Source organism: Oncorhynchus masou, chromosome 29 (assembly GCF_036934945.1).
Source record: "Oncorhynchus masou masou isolate Uvic2021 chromosome 29, UVic_Omas_1.1, whole genome shotgun sequence".
Taxonomy (NCBI): domain Eukaryota; kingdom Metazoa; phylum Chordata; class Actinopteri; order Salmoniformes; family Salmonidae; genus Oncorhynchus; species Oncorhynchus masou.
Window position 1 is genome coordinate 87,307,929 of NC_088240.1, and position 19,313 is coordinate 87,327,241.

At 46.8% G+C, this 19,313-nt stretch overlaps 1 protein-coding gene across 2 annotated transcripts; it reads right to left on the minus strand.

Moving 5' to 3' along the window:
* Nucleotides 1-1,212: 1,212 nt before the first annotated feature.
* Nucleotides 1,213-18,045, minus strand: skap2 (src kinase associated phosphoprotein 2). Of its 2 annotated transcripts, none has more exons than XM_064946750.1 (13): nt 17,739-18,045; nt 17,087-17,192; nt 16,919-16,944; nt 15,877-15,978; nt 13,909-13,989; nt 13,635-13,718; nt 12,838-12,962; nt 11,617-11,680; nt 11,080-11,187; nt 8,849-8,947; nt 6,443-6,555; nt 1,648-1,752; nt 1,213-1,557 (listed from the first exon to the last, which is right to left on the minus strand). In XM_064946750.1, exons 1-12 carry the CDS (start codon nt 17,776-17,778, stop codon nt 1,660-1,662), a joined length of 1,041 nt encoding a protein of 346 aa, XP_064802822.1. In that variant the 5' UTR covers nt 17,779-18,045; the 3' UTR covers nt 1,213-1,557; nt 1,648-1,659. The 2 variants fall into 2 exon arrangements, with proteins under 2 accessions (XP_064802822.1, XP_064802820.1); XM_064946748.1 differs by having other exon boundaries at nt 1,652-1,752; nt 17,739-18,043.
* Nucleotides 18,046-19,313: the final 1,268 nt, after the last annotated feature.

Consider the following 19,313-nt stretch of genomic DNA (forward strand, 5'->3'; position numbering starts at 1 on the left):
TCAAAAGATCAGAATTTGTCTGTCTGTATAAACGCGGCCTAAATGAACCAAGGGAATCCTAGGACTGGTTTCTCAGAGGAAGCCTAATCAAAGACTGAAACGCTATTTCATGGAACATGCTCTTTAGTCCAGGGTTGATCTTAATTTGAGTCTGGGAAACCAGATTCTTTTTTTTTCTCTAAATCAATTAAATTAATGTAATGAGGTAGAATACTATTGATCTTACAGGCAAGCTCACTTTTATAAACTATATATATAAATAACAATACCACCCACATCAAATGCATGCCAGAGTGTCGTCCATAGAGATGATATTGCAGTGGTCGTCTCTGTGCAGGAACACAGGTTCTGACATCATCAGTGGGGAAAAGCTGTACCAGTTGAGCTGTTGGAATTACTGCAGACAGGGACTCTGATGCCACCTGCTGGTTGGTTTTTCATACTGCACAGCAGAATACACTGGGTAGAAGAGCCCCCCCAAGCACTGACCTTGGATCAGCTTGCTATCACCCAATCCTCAGCAGGTCATAAGGGGGTAAATGGAAAACTGACCTGAGATAAGTGTCTAGTAGAGGCAATGTGATCCAACTCTGCATGGAATGGCATGCAAACAAAACAAACGAACAACCTGGAGCAGTATCAAGTATTTATGAAATATGCCTGACCTCTAATATACACATGTATTTCTCAGCCAAAGACTCCATAAGCGATTCATTCTAGACAGTTCACAATACAAAGACTCCATAAGCGATTCATTCTAGACAGTTCACAATACAAAGACAGTATTCAAAGTTCACAGTACAAAGACATAAGCGATTCATTCTAGACAGTTCACAGTACAAAGACTCCATAAACGATTCATTCTAGACAGTTCACAGTACAAAGACTCCATAAGCGATTCATTCTAGACAGTTCACAATACAAAGACTCCATAAGCGATTCATTCTAGACAGTTCACAATACAAAGACTCCATAAGCGATTCATTCTAGACAGTTCACAATACAAAGACTCCATGAGCGATTCATTCTAGACAGTTCACAATACAAAGACTCCATAAGCGATTCATTCTAGACAGTTCACAGTACAAAGACTCCATAAACGATTCATTCTAGACAGTTCACAATACAAAGACTCCATAAGCGATTCATTCTAGACAGTTCACAGTACAAAGACTCCATAAGCGATTCATTCTAGACAGTTCACAATACAAAGACTCCATAAGCGATTCATTCTAGACAGTTCACAATACAAAGACTCCATAAGCGATTCATTCTAGACAGTTCACAATACAAAGACTCCATAAGCGATTCATTCTAGACAGTTCACAATACAAAGTGTATGAAAAGGGGAAATGGGGAGATAATAAAGGAAAGGCAGTTTACTGAACTCAGTCTGCTGAGACAACTCCTTAAAGCGCTTAGCGAGATCGACACGACATGCATCTGATAGTTTTCATTTTGCTACAGACAGTTGGCTTTGCTGCTTAGTTCAGTGTCCTCTACAGATATGGTCTGTTTCCATGCATCTCACATGGAAGATGATTGGATTTAGATGCCCTGAAACAGAACACAAAAACACCACACATTAGTGTTGCTGGAACAACCCAACAGTTATTTCACCCATGACTGAGTTGCATGATCTAATACCTACTCAGGCCTTTAAATGGCGTACAACTCCATGAGGTACTCTTTAGGGACGATGCCAACAGACCCCTTCATCTCCCCGATCCACCAACCATAGTTCTGGTACTCCTGATAGAGGAGAGAACAGAGAGAAAAGAGTCAACCCGAGAGGATAAAGAGTCAACTGAGAGGAGAGAGAACAGGGTGAAATAGAGAGAACAGGGAGAGAAAACAGAGTGAGGGAGAGAGAACAGAGTGAAGTAGAGAGAACACGGAGAGAGAACAGAATGAAGTAGAGAGAACATAGTGAAGTAGAGAGAACAGGGAGAGAGAACAGGGAGAGAGAACAGAGTGAAGTAGAGAGAACACGGAGAGAGAACAGGGAGAGAGAACAGGGAGCGAGAACAGGGAGCGAGAACAGAGTGAAGGAGAGAGAACAGGGAGCGAGAGGAGAGAAAACAGAGAGAGAGAGAGAGAACAGAGAGCATGTTGTATCATTGAATACACTACAATGCATTTGTTGTAAAAACAAAATAAAAACAGAGGAGATGCATCTTGAGCTAATAGACGGTCTCAGGCCCGGTTACACACCACGCTGGAGAACCATGACCAGCCCACACCGATATGAGCCCAGTTAGGCAGCAGAGCAGCGTGTGGCTGGTGCCCCATACAGCAGCAGCCTCTCTCCCCCCAGCTTCTTTTTTCTCAGTTCCTAGGAGCCTGACCTCACATGAAAGTCTTCCCTGGGGCTGACAGACACTGGGGCTGACAGACACTGGGGCTGACAGACACTGGGGCTGACAGACACTGGGGCTGACAGACACTGGGGCTGACAGACACTGGGGCTGGGGGGCTGAGAGACTATCCCTCCCATGTAGGGCCCCAGAGTTTCTCCTGGTCAGGGTGATACTCCTGGCCCTGGCCTGCTCACATAATACAGACTGTCTGGATGCTGGTAATGTGTCCATGTTGAGGACCTCAGGTCAGGCATGATGAAGGGCAGTCTGATGATAGAGGTGTATATGACGCCATGTTCACGCTGGTCCACGGCAACGCCAGCCATATGTAACACCCCGGTCCACGGCAACGCCAGCCATATGTAACGCCCCGGTCCACGGCAACGCCAGCCATATGTAACGCCCCGGTCCACGGCAACGCCAGCCATATGTAACGCCCCGGGCCACGGCAACGCCCCGGGCCAGGGCTACGCCGGCCATATGTAACGCGCCGGGCCAGAGCTACGCCGGCCATATGTAACGCGCCGGGCCAGAGCTACGCCGGCCATATGTAACGCGCCGGGCCAGAGCTACGCCGGCCATATGTAACGCCCCGGGCCAGAGCTACGCCGGCCATATGTAACGCCCCGGGCCAGAGCTACGCCGGCCATATGTAACGCCCCGGTCCACGGCAACGCCGGCCATATGTAACGCCCGGGCCAGAGCCCGGGCCAGGGCGCCGGCCATATGTAACGCCCGGGCCAGAGCTACGCCGGCCATATGTAACGCCCCGGGCCAGCCCCGGGCCAGGGCTACGCCGGCCATATGTAACGCCCGGGCCAGAGCTACGCCGGCCATATGTAACGCCCGGGCCAGAGCTACGCCCGCCATATGTAACGCCCGGGCCAGAGCTACGCCAGCCATATGTAACGCCCGGGCCACGCCCCGGCCAGAGCGCCGGCCATATGTAACGCCCGGGCCAGGGCTATGTAACGCCCGGGCCAGAGCCGCCGGCCATGTAACGCGCCGGGCCAGGCTACGCCGGCCATATGTAACGCCCGGGCCAGAGCTACGCCGGCCATATGTAACGCGCCGGGCCAGAGCTACGCCGGCCATATGTAACGCCCGGGCCAGAGCTACGCCGGCCATATGTAACGCCCGGGCCAGAGCTACGCCGGCCATATGTAACGCCCGGGCCAGAGCTACGCCGGCCATATGTAACGCCCGGGCCAGAGCTACGCCGGCCATATGTAACGCCCGGGCCAGAGCTACGCCGGCCATATGTAACGCCCGGGCCAGAGCTACGCCGGCCATATGTAACGCCCGGGCCAGAGCTACGCCGGCCATATGTAACGCCCGGGCCAGAGCTACGCCGGCCATATGTAACGCCCCGGGCCAGAGCTACGCCGGCCATATGTAACGCCCCGGGCCAGAGCTACGCCCGCCATATGTAACGCCCCGGGCCAGAGCTACGCCGGCCATATGTAACACCCCGGGCCAGAGCTACGCCGGCCATATGTAACACCCCGGGCCAGAGCTACGCCGGCCATATGTAACACCCCGGGCCAGAGCTACGCCGGCCATATGTAACACCCTGGGCCAGAGCTAAAGCCACAAAACTGTCCGAAGACGATGCCATGCAGAGAGCGGAAGCCAATTACCTCATCTAATTAACTACACACTGAAACACATCCGTGTTTATGCCATTATGTGAATGTCACAATCGTCTTGTTAATGTGTGACATGATGGAATTGACATTTGGTCCCAAGCCCCCTTGGAGTGATACAGGGTTGTGTGTGTGTGAGCTTCCTGTGTCTGTTGTAGAAGTCAGCCACACCTCAGTGTGGTGTCAGGACCAGCCCAGTGTTGTCTGCTGCTAGGTAAGTCATGGCTGCCTGAGTGGGTGTTGGGGGCTGGAAGCTGGGCCTCAGTCACTAATACACTGGAGGTATATGGGACTTATGAGGAAGGAGGGAGCACAGACCCCACACTGTGACAACATATGAGCACACAAACAAGTACACACACGCTTTGTGTGCAGCAGGCTACTTTAGGTTAGATAGCCTGACACAACACCCTCTAACACTCTGGGGGGTCTGGCAGCTGGGGGGGGGGGGGGCTGTTCGCTTAGGCTATTCCTGGTCTCTGGATTGTGTGTGTGTGTGTGTGTGTGTGTGTGCAGCCCTTCCTCCTCCTCCTGATGCAGCTGGTCTGTGTGAGCGTCCAGACAGGTTTTATGGTCATTCCCTCCCAGCAGACCACAACCCCCAACACCAAGGTTCCAGGTCAACTGAAGGCTCTTTCAGTCTGCACACTAAACCCAATGAAAGGACAACGTGATTCCTGCTTCTCTTCGACACAGGAAAAGAAGCCGGATGTGGGCTGTTGTGTTGACATGTTTGTCTACTCTGCACATTGGCATCGCACAGCATCTCTGATCATTCACCCTTTCAGGTACAATTAAACACTTTGGCCATAGAATGGTAACACGGATGAATAGATAATAAATCATTACACAGTAATAAACTGTCCGGTTGGTAAAGAAAGGCGGGCAGTCATTTTCTGAAACTGAAGCTGACAGTTCTTATATCAACCACTAGATGGCAGGCTTGATCATAAAAACAGCGCTTTCATTGAGTCTCTGAACAAAATCTGTATACATTTCTTACAGCCCTCCAGACTGAACATATGAGGACCTTCCCCATTGACTACTGCATTGTATTCACCACACAAGAGACTGACGTGAAACACTGCAGAGTTCAATTATTTTGGCCAGTGACGCTCCTCAAATACATCCGTCATTAAATCACTAAGAAAGTGAATGGATGATGGAGGTACAAACTATGTATTGGGTTACGCAGCCTTCAATTACAACATATTGAAGAGATTATTTCAATGGCTGATTACACATCAACAATGTTTAATCCATTAATGGATTCATATTTTAGGCCACTCCACACAATCGCTCTTTAATTCCCAACACCTGGCATACAAACACCCCTCCTACACCTCGCTAGCTGACAAGCCTGGGAAATTGGGCTCCCACCACACGTCCTCACCTGGTCTGAATGGAGGACTCCACCTGCCGTTTCCTGAGAACACACATCCCCATTAAGGCCATGCCTGGCAAGGTGAGAGGGACACCTAGCCAAGAACACTAAAAACCTTTCCATTGTGACACAACTAACCCCCATCACACAGAGGCCAGAGAGAGAGACAGAGAAAGACAGACAGAGACAGACAGACAGAGAGAGGCTGCATCCTTTAAGGCACCTTATTCCCTACATAGTACACTGCTTGTCACCAAAGCCCTATGGATCAGTAGTGTCCTATAGGTCCTGGTCAAAAGTAGTGCACATGTAGGTAATAAGGTGCCATTTGGGACACAGACAGAAAGAGGGCCCACCTCAGCCTGCCGTTCAGGCTACGGGCTACAGGCTACGGGCTACGGTCTACAGGCTACGGGCTACGGTCTACAGGCTACGGGCTACGGGCTACAGGCCAGCCGCTGCCAGTCAGGATATGAAATGTTTACTCCTCAGAGGGTCCAGCAATAACTGACCACTTTAGGTGGTCTGTCTGGTCTGGTGCAGCCATTCATAGAGACCTTTAGAAATACCACAGAATCTAGTAACACTTGGCATAAGAAGGCAAACCAACTGTCTTCTAAAGAGAAGATAACTAGGTAATATAACATGTTTTAACTCTTATTTTATTCATGCTTATCAGCTGCTTAGGATTTTTTGCAAACTATTTGCTATGTCATGGAACATGTCAAGCCATTGTGGAAGATATGAATGATTGCATAAGTGCATCATGTGTGTATATAGCTCTTCACAACGAGCAGGACCCGCCTCGAGCAGGACCCGCCTCGAGCAGGACCCGCCTCGAGCAGGACCCGCCTCGAGCAGGACCCGCCTCCAGCAGGACCCGCCTCCAGCAGGACCCGCCTCCAGCAGGACCCGCCTCCAGCAGGACCCGCCTCCAGCAGCCGTAAGCCTGTGAAAAGGAGATCATCCTAAACCTCTAGGGACTGCTGATGATCCCTGTCTGGAGGTGAGAGTGAGGATGAGGAGGGTTGGTTCCTACAGCCCAGACCGACCTTGCTGAGGATGTAGATGGCGTCTCCCCGTCTGAAGGACAGTTCATCTGGTTGATCTCCTGTACAGTCCCATATCCCCTGATAGTAGTTCTGGTAGTCTGTGATCTTATTCACTAGATAGACAGAGATTATAGGAGAGATGGATCAATCAAAATGTTCCCCAGTCTCTACAGTACATGGGTGGTTATTGTGATGTCATGGTGCGTAACCTACTCAGGTGGTAGAGAGCTAACAAGAGGTCTTCCTCTGACAGAACAATAGACTAGTCATCTCTCCCTCCCTGTCGCCCTCTCTGAGGTGGTAGAGAGCTAACAAGAGGTCTTCCTGGTAGAGAGCTAACAAGAGGTCTTCCTCTGACAGAACAATAGACTAGTCATCTCTCCCTGTCACCCTCTCTGAGGTGGTAGAGAGCTAACAAGAGGTCTTCCTCTGACAGAACAATAGACTAGTCATCTCTCCCTCCCTGTCGCCCTCTCTGAGGTGGTAGAGAGCTAACAAGAGGTCTTCCTCTGACAGAACAATAGACTAGTCATCTCTCCCTCCCTGTCGCCCTCTCTGAGGTGGTAGAGAGCTAACAAGAGGTCTTCCTCTGACAGAACAATAAACTAGTCATCTCTCCCTCTCTGTCGCCCTCTCTGAGGTGGTAGAGAGCTAACAAGAGGTCTTCCTCTGACAGAACAATAGACTAGTCATCTCTCCCTGTCACCCTCTCTGAGGTGGTAGAGAGCTAACAAGAGGTCTTCCTCTGACAGAACAATAGACTAGTCATCTCTCCCTCTCTGTCGCCCTCTCTGAGGTGGTAGAGAGCTAACAAGAGGTCTTCCTCTGACAGAACAATAAACTAGTCATCTCTCCCTCCCTGTCGCCCTCTCTCCTCTATGTTCTGTGCCCAGATATCTGACTGATAACTTTCCCCATGTTAGAGATGCACACAATCCCAGCACCAGATCAGGTGTTGCTGATGTGTGCTTCTACAGGTTCAGGAGTAATGCTGGGGAAGATACTCTGTGGTATACTGGAGCCTCAGAGTGGAATGTGTTGCCTCTGCTCATAAAGACCAGGTCCTCTCTGGGCTGCTGTAAAAATGGCATTTGACTGTACCTTACGATACAACTGCAATGATAACATAGATGTTCTTCTTCTGTGTTTTATCTTCCTGTCATGTGGTGTTCAACCTGCTGGATGTTGCCCAGCCATCTGATCTCAGGAGGACCACAATGGAAATAAGTCCCAGACTGTGTGTGTGTTATCCTCCAGGAGGACCACAATGGAAATAAGTCCCAGACTCTGTGTGTGTGTGTTATCCTCCAGGAGGACCACAATGGAAATAAGTCCAGGAGGACCACAATGGAAATAAGTCCCAGACTGTGTGTGTTATCCTCCAGGAGGACCACAATGGAAATAAGTCCCAGACTCTGTGTGTGTTATCCTCCAGGAGGACCACAATGGAAATAAGTCCCAGACTCTGTGTGTGTGTGTTATCCTCCAGGAGGACCACAATGGAAATAAGTCCCAGACTGTGTGTGTTGTCCTCCAGGAGGACCACAATGGAAATAAGTCCCAGACTGTGTGTGTTGTCCTCCAGGAGGACCACAATGGAAATAAGTCCCAGACTCTGTGTGTGTGTTGTCCTCCAGGAGGACCACAATGGAAATAAGTCCCAGACTCTGTGTGTGTTGTCCTCCAGGAGGACCACAATGGAAATAAGTCCCAGACTGTGTGTGTGTTGTCCTCCAGGAGGACCACAATGGAAATAAGTCCCAGACTGTGTGTGTTGTCCTCCAGGAGGACCACAATGGAAATAAGTCCCAGACTCTGTGTGTGTGTTGTCCTCCAGGAGGACCACAATGGAAATAAGTCCCAGACTGTGTGTGTGTGTTGTCCTCCAGGAGGACCACAATGGAAATAAGTCCCAGACTGTGTGTTGTCCTCCAGGATTTTACTCATGTGCATGTATGGATTTTCAAGATTTATGTGGGCTTGTTTTTTTTATGATCTAATGAATAACCTAAACTTATCTGTTTTCCCCTATGAAATGTACAGGGGATTGAGCCTCTATAGCTTGTATACATGGTAACACAACACTCAGAACATTTCTTGTGTGAGTGTTAAACGGAGCTTTCAGTTTGTTTGGACTGATGTTATGCAAAGGCATGTGGTTAAATGCAGAACTAGTAGGATCTAACTGAAATGGGTTTATTTCAAGAACAGTGTGAAATGCCTCAGAGTTGCTTTTTCACAGGGACTTCCTCTCCATGTCATCATGACTTCCCTTTCACAGTGTGTCTCAGAAGGCCTTCTCTCTAAACTGGCATCTGCTTCTTGATTCTGCAAAGATCTGAACCACTCTGAAGTCTGTGTTTGGTGAGGTTAAAGGATGAGAGGCGGGTCTCTCTCTCCACTTACCTGCAGCTGTAGTGGGTGGGGTGGGTTTGCTGTGTGGCGTGGGTGGTTCCACCTTGGGCTTTGGAGGTGTGGGCAAGGGAGGAGCGGACATGTCCTCCTCTGTTGGGAGAGATAAAGAGAGAGAGAGATAAATCCTAATGAATGACATCACATGAACATGGGGGACCTGATCCCAGATCAGCACTTCTACTCTGAGACTGTGTAAATGGCCCCAGGACAGAGAGAGGGTCAGATGTGGGTCTGGACAACGTGAGGGATGTAAATGGCCCCAGGACAGAGAGAGGGTCAGATGTGGGTCTGGACAACGTGAGGGATGTAAATGGCCCCAGGACAGAGAGAGGGTCAGATGTGGGTCTGGACAACGTGAGGGATGTAAATGGCCCCAGGACAGAGAGAGGGTCAGATGTGGGTCTGGACAACGTGAGGGATGTAAATGGCCCCAGGACAGAGAGAGGATCAGATGTGGATCTGAACAACGTGAGGGATGTAAATGGCCCCAGGACAGAGAGAGGGTCAGATGTGGGTCTGAACAAAGTGAGGGATGTAAATGGCCCCAGGACAGAGAGAGGGTCAGATGTGGGTCTGAACAACGTGAGGGATGTAAATGGCCCCAGGACAGAGAGAGGATCAGATGTGGATCTGAACAATGTGAGTAATGCAAAGCCCCAGCAAGTCAGCCACACCTGTTGTTTAACATGCTTGTAACATAGAAGTTACACAAGCTGCAAGAGCAAGGCTGTGTCCCAAATGACACCCTATTCCCTTTATAGTGCACTACTTTTGACAGAGTGTGTATGTATACACACACACACACACACACACACAAAAGTTTGGCATCACTTAGAACTGTCCTTGTTTTTGCCCATTAAAATAACATCAAATGGATCAGAAATACAGTGTAGACATTGTTAATGTTGTAAATGACTATTGTAGCTGGAAACGGCTGATTTTTTATGTAATATCTACATAGGCCCATTATCAGCAACCATCACTCCTGTGTTCCAATGGCACAATGTGGAGCATCAGCATTTGTGGGTTCGATTACAGCCTCAAAATGTCCAGAAACAAAGAACTTTCTTCTGAAACTCGTCAGTCGTTTCTTGTTCTGAAAATGAAGGCTATTCCATGCGAGAAATTGCCAGGAAACTGAAGATCTCATACAATGCTGTGTACTACTCCCTTCACAGAACAGTGCAAATGGTCTCTAACCAGAATAGAAAGAGGAGTGGGAGGCCCCGATGCACAACTGAGCAAGAGGACAAGTACATTAGTGTGTCTAGTTTGAGAAACAGACGCCTCACAAGTCCTCAACTGACAGCTTCATTAAATAGTACCCTCAAAACACCAGTCTCAACGTCAACAGTGAAGAGGCGACTCCGGGATGCTGGCCTTCTAGGCAGAGTTGCAAAGAAAAAGCCATATCTCAGACTGGCCAATAGAAATAAAAGATTAAGACGGGCAAAAGAACTCAGACACTGGACAGAGGAACTCTGCCTAGAAGGCCAGCATCCCGGAGTCACCTCTTCACTGTTGACATTGAGACTGGTATCAATGCCATTGGAACACAGGAGTGATGGTTGCTGATATGGGCCCATGTAGATATTCTATTTTTAGATATTTTTTTTAAATCAGCTGTTTCCAGCTACAATAGTAATTTACAACGTTACAAATGTCTACAATGTATTGCTGGTCAATTTTATGTTATTTTAATGGACAATTGTTTTACATTTTCTTTTTAAAACAGGACATTTCTAAGTGACCCCAAACTTTTGAATGGTTGTGTGAGTGAGTGAGTGATAGAAATAAACAGTCGTTAGTATTTACACCTCAACTAATTCACAGCTATGTGTTTATGTTAACGAGAGCGAGCAGAGAGAGGAGAAATGTACCATCAACATTACACCACCCTGCCTGCCTGAGTCCCAAATGGCCTGCTATTCCCTTTATGAGGCACTACTTTTTCCATTCGGGTCCATTGGGCTCTGGTCAAGAGTAGTGCACAAGAAAGGGAAAAGGGTACCATTTGGTACCATCTATCCCATAATAAGGATAGTAGTAATAACATGACAGAGCATAGAGGATGTCAATCAGGAAGCATCCAATCAAACAGTCCTCTAGAGGAACAGGATTCTTGGTTACATTCTCTGACAGAGTACACAGTGTGTGTGTGTGTGTGTGTGTGTGTGTGTGTGTGTGTGTGTGTGTATGTGTGTGAGAGAGAAATGGCAGACCTGGGAGTATTTCGTAGATGTCATCGTCAATAGGCGCCGCCTCGACAGCGCCAATGTCATCGTACGTCTCTTGATCCTCCTCGTCCAATGGAATGATCCCTGACATGTCTGCAAACACACACAGCCCCCCACACACACACAGCCACCCACACACACAGCCACCCACACACACACAGCCACCCACACACACACAGCCACCCACACACACACAGCCCCCACACACACACACCCCCCACACACACCCACACCACCCACACACACACAGCCACCCACACACACACAGCCACCCACACACACACAGCCACCCACACACACACAGCCACCCACACAGCCACCCACACACACACAGCCACCCACACACACACAGCCACCCACACACACACAGCCACCCACACACACACAGCCACCCACACACACACAGCCTCAGATTAAATAAGGGAATTAGTCTATACTGGTTACTATTAAAATATTCATAAAAGACTTGACATGAAAAGTACATTGGATAAAATATGAGGTCTAATGGTGAGTATTACAAACCTCTCAACACAAAATCTATCTGCTCCACCCATTCCTCGGCCTCTTTCTGAGATGACGCACAGAACTGAGAGAGCAGGAGAGAGAGAGAGACAGACAGAGACACAGAGAGAGAGAGAGAGAGAGAGAAAAAAAACAACAGTCAGTAGTTGCACCTAAATTAATTAACATAAACAAATAGCACTGTATTTATACATTAGCTAAACTTTCCTCAAGGAAGAAAAAAACTAGCTAAGAAACCTGAATATGTATGTGAGAAATACTTTCCCAAAACTCTAAATGTGTGTGTTTTGCATCATCATTATGATGTGGTCAGTGGCACTTTGCTTCCTGAAAGTCCAAAACCTTTTGAAAAACGGACTGCTAACATACAAAACATTTTGAGACTGTATCAACAGCAGACTAATACAACAATTACACATATAGTTTGAATGGATTTTCCCTTTAAGGCGTAAATCATAGTTCACAGACACAAGGTCGTCCGGCGTCCCATTGGGACAAAGCTACGTGGCTCTGAGACCATCTGCAGGGGAACGTACGTGGCTCTGAGACCATCTGCAGGGGAACGTACGTGGCTCTGAGACCATCTGCAGGGGAACGTACGTGGCTCTGAGACCATCTGCAGGGGAGACCATCTGCAGGGGAACGTACGTGGCTCTGAGACCATCTGCAGGGGAACGTACGTGGCTCTGAGACCATCTGCAGGGGAACGTACGTGGCTCTGAGACCATCTGCAGGGGAACGTACGTGGCTCTGAGACCATCTGCAGGGGAACGTACGTGGCTCTGAGACCATCTGCAGGGGAACGTACGTGGCTCTGAGACCATCTGCAGGGGAACGTACTGCCTGAACACCTCTCCACAATCCCCAACCAACGTGACTCCTGTTCATTTCAATGTGTTGACAGTTGGAGAAATTGCTTGAGCTGAGCAGAGAACTCAACAAGCATGAAAGCCAAAGGACCAATAATGTAGAACACTGCTGTGTGGGCGTGTCCACGTTCTGGACTATGATGGAAGTTTAAAGGAACGGTACACCAGACAGATAAATCTTAGTCTTGGACTAAAAATCTATTTCAATGAGATTCTATATATTCTCCAGGACTCGGGTGAACCGGTGTCCGGGAAACTGTCCTATAGTGGTTTCAGAAGTGTTACATGGACAGACTGCAATGACTAGCGTATGGTATGCCCCTAAGTGTCATCAGGAGACGAGCTCTCTCACCTGATATACTCGCTTGTCAGAGGAAGAAATTTCAAAGCAGCAATCTTTCTTGGAATCTTTTCGCAGGGTGTTATTCATCTTGACACTGTAGCCATCAATTGCAAACTCGCCCTTCTGCTGCTTGTCTGTTAGAGGAGAGAGAGAGAGAGAGACACAACTACAACAACAAGTCATGATTACTAGAGTAACATCACTGTTTGGCTATAAATTCTATATATTCAATAAAAATAAACTATGAAAAGATCAAATATACATTCCCAAACACCTCAAACTACAGTTGTCTGGGAAGTCATGAATGTTTAATACCTTTCTCACTACCGTAGTAGTAGAATGTCTGGTTGAATACCTTTCTCACTACCGTAGTAGTAGTATGTCTGGTTGAGTACCTTTCTCACTACCGTAGTAGTAGTAGAATGTCTGGTTGAATACCTTTCTCACTGCCGTAGTAGTAGAATGTGTGTCTGGTTGAATACCTTTCTCACTGCCGTAGTAGTAGAATGTGTGGTTGAATACCTTTCTCATTAGCGTAGTAGTAGAATGTCTGGTTGAATACCTTTCTCACTACCGTAGTAGTAATATGTCTGGTTGAATACCTTTCTCACTACCGTAGTAGTAGAATGTCTGGTTGAATACCTTTCTCACTGCCGTAGTAGTAGAATGTGTGTCTGGTTGAATACCTTTCTCACTGCCGTAGTAGTAGAATGTGTGGTTGAATACCTTTCTCATTAGCGTAGTAGTAGAATGTCTGGTTGAATACCTTTCTCACTACCGTAGTAGTAATATGTCTGGTTGAATACCTTTCTCACTACCGTAGTAGTAGAATGTCTGGTTGCTCAAAGCGCACCATCTCTTCTGCCACTCTGTGCCAAAGAAGCTGTGATCTGTGGAAGACAATAGGAACATCACCATCAACATAGTCATACAATCCAGACTCTGGAGACTCATAAACAGTGCTGTTTCCCCAAAAGTCCCAGAGTGTGTGTCGTGTATGTTAGTAAAGACACCAATGTCGTATATAAACAATACATGTGTATATACTTTAATATATGCATGTCAATGGAAGAACCCCACCCTTCCTGCGTTTCTCCAGGTGTCCGGCCTTGAAGACAGACTGAAGGTCCTGAGCCGCCACGGCTAGAGACTGCTGAGCACCTATAGGCAGAGAGACAACGATGCAAGTCTATCAGCCTTCTAGCACCCTTCTTCACCTTCTCATCTATAGGCAGAGAGACAACGATGCAAGTCTATCAGCCTTCTAGCACCCCTCTTCACCTTCTCATCATTTACATCAATGACTATGGCGAAGCTGATTGGACAACTGTTACTTTGGAAAAACAGCAAATAGTACAGTTTTGCTTTGTCTTTTCTTGCTCCTGAAAACCAAGAAGACCTACTCCACAGTCCCCGACTCCAACGAATCTCACAGTGAAAATGCACCCGAACAATGTTCAAAAAGAGGGTAACACACATCTTTGCTTGTTTGGTTTGTCATCAATTGGGTCGATATAGAAGTTAAGCATCTCTTAGTGCAGAAGAGAGTCAATATTTTGCAGCCAACTCGTGCAACTTCAATGCAAATGTTCAACTCTCTGTGTCAAAGTTTCTCCGAGTGAAAGGGGGGCCATAAAACTGGCAGCTGTTTAAAGGCCAATAAAACCCAGACCCCTTACCCTTTCACAAGGTTTATCTTGATACTCTATTAACCAAAACCAAACACACAAACGCTGTGTAGGTTACTGTTATGGGAGAAAGACTACTGTATACATAGGCATGCCTTTTCTTGGACTGTAGTAGAAATGTAAAGTGGTAACTGTAAACCTCTTGACTGCCACTCTGCGAGGTTCCAGGATGTGAGTAATAAACTATGCTCTCTCGGTCATGAGGGGCCAACCCACAGCTGTGCCCTTCAAATTGCTTCCAAAGTCAGTTGCCAAGTTACAACTGGAATGTCAGTGGTCTCACAATCTCCTTCACTTCAGCTTTCTCTCTCGCTCACACACAGACTTGGTGAGAGAGATAACCACAAACACTACATGGACAAAAGTATGTAGACACCTGCTCATCAAACATCTCATTCCAAAAACATGGGCATTAATATGGAGTTGGCCCCCCGTTGACTGCTATACCAGCCTCCACTCTTCTGGGAAGGCTTACCACTAGATGTTAGAACATTGCTGCAGGGACTTGCTTCCATTCAGCCACAAGAACATTAGTGAGGTCGGGCACTGATGTTGAACAATTAGGCCTGGCTCGCAGTCTGTGTTCCAATTCATCCCAAAGGTGTTCGATGAGCTTGAGGTCAGGGCTCTGTGCAGGCCAGCCAAGTTCTTCCACACAGATCTCGACAAACTGTATTTCCATTTCTGTATGGACCTCACTTTGTGCATGGGGGCATTGTCATGCTGAAACAGGAAAGGGTCTTCCCCAAACTGGTGCCACAAAGTTGGAGGCAGAGAAATGTCTGAATATCTCAACCAGCTTCATGAGGTAGTCACCTGGAATGCATTTCAACAAGTGCTCAGCATGTGTGTGAACTCCACCAAGTTTGCTGGAAAAGCATTCCAGGTGAAGCTGGTTGAGAGAATGCAAAGAGTGTGCAAAGCTGTAATCAAGGCAAAGGGTGGCTACTTTGAAGAATCTCAAATATATTTTGATTTGTTTAACACTTTTTTGGTTACTACATGATTCTATGTGTGTTATTTCATAGTTTAGATGTCTTCACTATTATTTTATAATGTAGAAAACAGTAAAAAAAAAAAAATTAAAAACTTGAATGAGTAGCTGTGTCCAAACTTTTGACTGGTACAGTATGTATGTAAGTTTGTAGATTGTATAAGTCTGGGTCCATTCCATTTCAATTCAATTCAGTCAATTCAGGATATAAACTGAAATTATAGCTCATTCCAATTGTTTTCTTACAGAGAAGCATGAATTGGAATTTTAATTCTTTGAATCCAACTCTGGTCTAACGCCCTCGTGCCGACCCTGGTCTACGCCCTCGTGCCGACCCTGGTCTACGCCCTCGTGTTTGTGACGTACCTTCACAGGTCTCATCCTCCTTATCTGTGCGTTCTGAATGCAGTGACCCTCCATCATTGTTGCTGTCCTCCACTTCATCCTCTTCAGAGTCCTCTGCATCTCCTAGTTCATAACGGTAGTTGTTGATGTATTACAGTAAGACCCATGCATGTCCCAAATGGACATCTATTCTCTACAAGCACTCAAACTGGACACTTTTATCTCAATCTCTTCATTCAAAGACTCAATCATGGACACTCTTACTGACAGCTGTGGCTGCTTTGTGTGACGTATTATTGTCTCTACCTTCTTGCCCTTAATGCTAATGTTTGTAACATGTTTTGTGTTGCTACCATGCTGTGTTGTCATGTAATTGCTGCCTTGCTATGTTGTGGTCTTAGGTCTCTCTTTATGTCGTGTTGTCTCGTCGTGATGTGTGTTGTGTTGTCTCTCTTGTCGTGATGTGTGTTTTGTCCTATATGTTATTTATTTGACATGTTTAATCCCAGCCCCCGTCCCTGCATGAGGCCTTTTGCCTTCTTGGAGGCCGTCATTGTAAATAACAATTTGTTCTTAACTGACTTGCCTAGTTAAATAATGGTTACATAAATACAATTGAAAATATAGAGCACCAGGGCCCATAAAGGGGAGGGGGGGGTGTAATCTGTGGAACATTCCAACTGGAATCCGCTCCAAAACCTTCATAAATATCAAAGTTGCCAACAAACAACACATACAAAGTTGTATCGAGGCAGGATAAGATACCGGCTATTTCATTACGTTTTTCAATCACCACGTTTATTCCCGAAAAATGTCTGTCCTCACTCTGGTAGCCTCTGGACAAACATTAAGAATAAGCTGCGTGGTGAGTTGATGCCTATTGGGCAGCTCGTTCGCTCGGTGACTTGATCATGTTACTTTGTATGCGTTGTTTGTTGACAACCTTGTACTTACAACGTTTTTGGAACAGATTCCTGTTGGAACATTCCACAAACTATACCCACCCGGAGTAGGGTGCCTTTTTTTAACACATCGACATCAAGCACACTGAGTAAAAACATACGATTCTCGTTGAACTCTTGAGGGTATCTGCAAAACACAAGAAGGAAATGATATATCGCCATAGTACAACTGCAAAACAGCTATAGACAGAGTTATATTATTTAACTAAGGAGCTGTTGCAGAACCAGCACAAGTATTTATGATCGGTCCTGCTGGAGTCTAAACATACCCAGATTTGACCTCTTTGATCCGCTTTATGAAGGCTTCTCTTTTCTCCTTTGCCTTCTTACTCAAATTCTCTCCTTTCAGACCATCGAAGAGGAAATCTTCAAGATCTTAAAAGGGTAAGAAATGTGAAGGCATCAAAGTTTCAGGTCATATGATTCACAATAATCAACCAGAATCATGCAGCCCATTCCGAAATATTTAATAGAGTTCTCAACTGTACTCTAAATATTAAAAAGAATTCCCCGTTTTTAGGATACATTTCTAACTTTTACACATGACAAAAAAAGGTAAATTTTATCCAACTTTTACACATGAAAATAGTGTCCTTTTTTGTTTTGGTATAATTGCTTTGGAGCGATAACCAAACACTTCGGATGCAAACGTGCGTACAATAGGTTGCCTGCCTACTAATTTCAATACTGCCAACTAATAAAGGAATCATATTAGTTACAACTCAAGGGTGCATCTGTTTGTTTGTGGCAATCGTCTCTATGGTGGGAAGACCTCTACCATCCATATTGCAGTGAGACAGACACTTACTTCCTCTTTTTCAAAACAGTTATAAAATGTTTCTGGAAAACTTTACGTTTGACAACGATAGAATAGAAATCCATTACACGAACACGTCGATTAATAATATATAATATAAATACCTGAAATAAGCGTCGTTAACTCCTCCGGAATTGACCGCATAGCTTTACAAAGTCAAAAATCCAGACAGGGTAGACTGAGAAACTCAGTTAATACGGAAGCTCTGGTGGGCTGAGAGATACGGAAGTTACCGTATAAATTCACTAATCAAATACAATGACCACTGGCTGCAGTGCAGAGACACTATTCAAATATAGACCGCGGACCGAATCCGTCCTTTCTTGATGCACCTGCACCGCCATCGCGTTTAACCTGCACGCGCGGTACCTGCTCGGTACCTGCACGCACGCCCAATAGTATTTCATAGAATGCGTTTTTCACACTGAACAAAAATATAAACGCAACATGTGACGTGTTGTTATGTTTCACTATATTGGATCACTCCAATATATTGGTATATTGGTATCACTCCGCGGCGGAGGGATACATCCGAGGTGAGGATTTACACATTTACTCCGGTGTACACCTGTGTCAAGGCTGGGGTCCGCCCCTATATATAGACCCCATGGCCGCGACACAGACGTTCTCTTTCATTTTCTCGGCGGATGTCCGTATGGGTTGATGTACAAACTTTATGAAGTTCGCCCGTGGTTTGTCTTGATAAAGGTTTAGTTAGAGTTACGCTATGACTCAGTGTGCATCCATTAATATATTGGTGGCTCTTGCTGCCACAGACTGTATTTACCTTACACATATTGCCGACTGGCTTGTTCTGTGTGTGTTGTGAATTGCTTTAATTACCCTGCAGGTTTTTTCTTCATTCCCTTGCAGAATGTAAGAGTATTGTGGTGGGCTTCCACTATGAAGAGACATTAACTTTGGAGTTCCTTAACAGAGTTACTCCATATGGTGCTGTTTTGTTTTCTGCTTGGATATTAAACCAGCTAGGTAATATTGCAGTTGGTGTAAAAAAACAACCCATAAATCAAATCCATTACCTGGTTGCTGGTTTTGTCTGCCTGTTTTTCCCAAACGGGTCTTCCCTGTTTTCTGCAGAGGTACTGGGTCATTTATTCCTCCAGGTTCCTATTCCTCCAAGCGGGTTACGACATAGCTCTCCCAGGACGTTGGCCCCTGCTCCGTGGCCCTGTTAACTGGGCTGAGCTTATGGCTTCCCTTTAGGACAGGTGTGGCATCCCCCTTGGTGATCTGCATACCTCATGTATGCACTGCCTGGGTTTGAGCCCCACGGAGAGGGTGGTGAAGCGCCCTACTGGATGCCTGTTTTGTGTGTTGTTCTCAGACCGCCTGCGCCTGGTGTGATTGGGGGCCATGCACGAGTGGGACGGCCAGGCTCAGGCGGGCTCCTTCCTCAGGAGTGGTGTGCCCGCGAGCCGTTAGTCCCTCTACTAGGCCCAGTACCCCTCCCAGGAAGTGTGGCCAGAGCCAGGCAGAGCCCATATGCTGCCAGTCCTGGACGGGGGCAGAGTCAGACTGCTGGGACCACCTTGAACGGAGGGCGCATGCCCTGCGTCAGGAGGTTGATGGCTTTGATGGCAACAGCTGTTTCCTGTTGGCCAGTGATAGGCTGTTCCTGGGTGACGGTGCTGGCACTGTTCACCACCGACGCTACGGGC

What these genes read in the sequence shown, in the direction of transcription:
- skap2 (XM_064946750.1), bottom strand. Translation starts at nt 17,778, where the DNA reads ATGCGGTCAATTCCGGAGGAGTTAACGACGCTTATTTCAG. An exon ending in GTTAACGACGCTTATTTCAG is followed by an intron (nt 17,193 to 17,738) that starts GTATTTATATTA and finishes TACCCTTTTAAG; the next exon opens with ATCTTGAAGATTTCCTCTTC. An exon ending in CCATCTACATCCTCAGCAAG is followed by an intron (nt 1,753 to 6,442) that starts GTCGGTCTGGGC and finishes CTCCTCTATCAG; the next exon opens with GAGTACCAGAACTATGGTTG.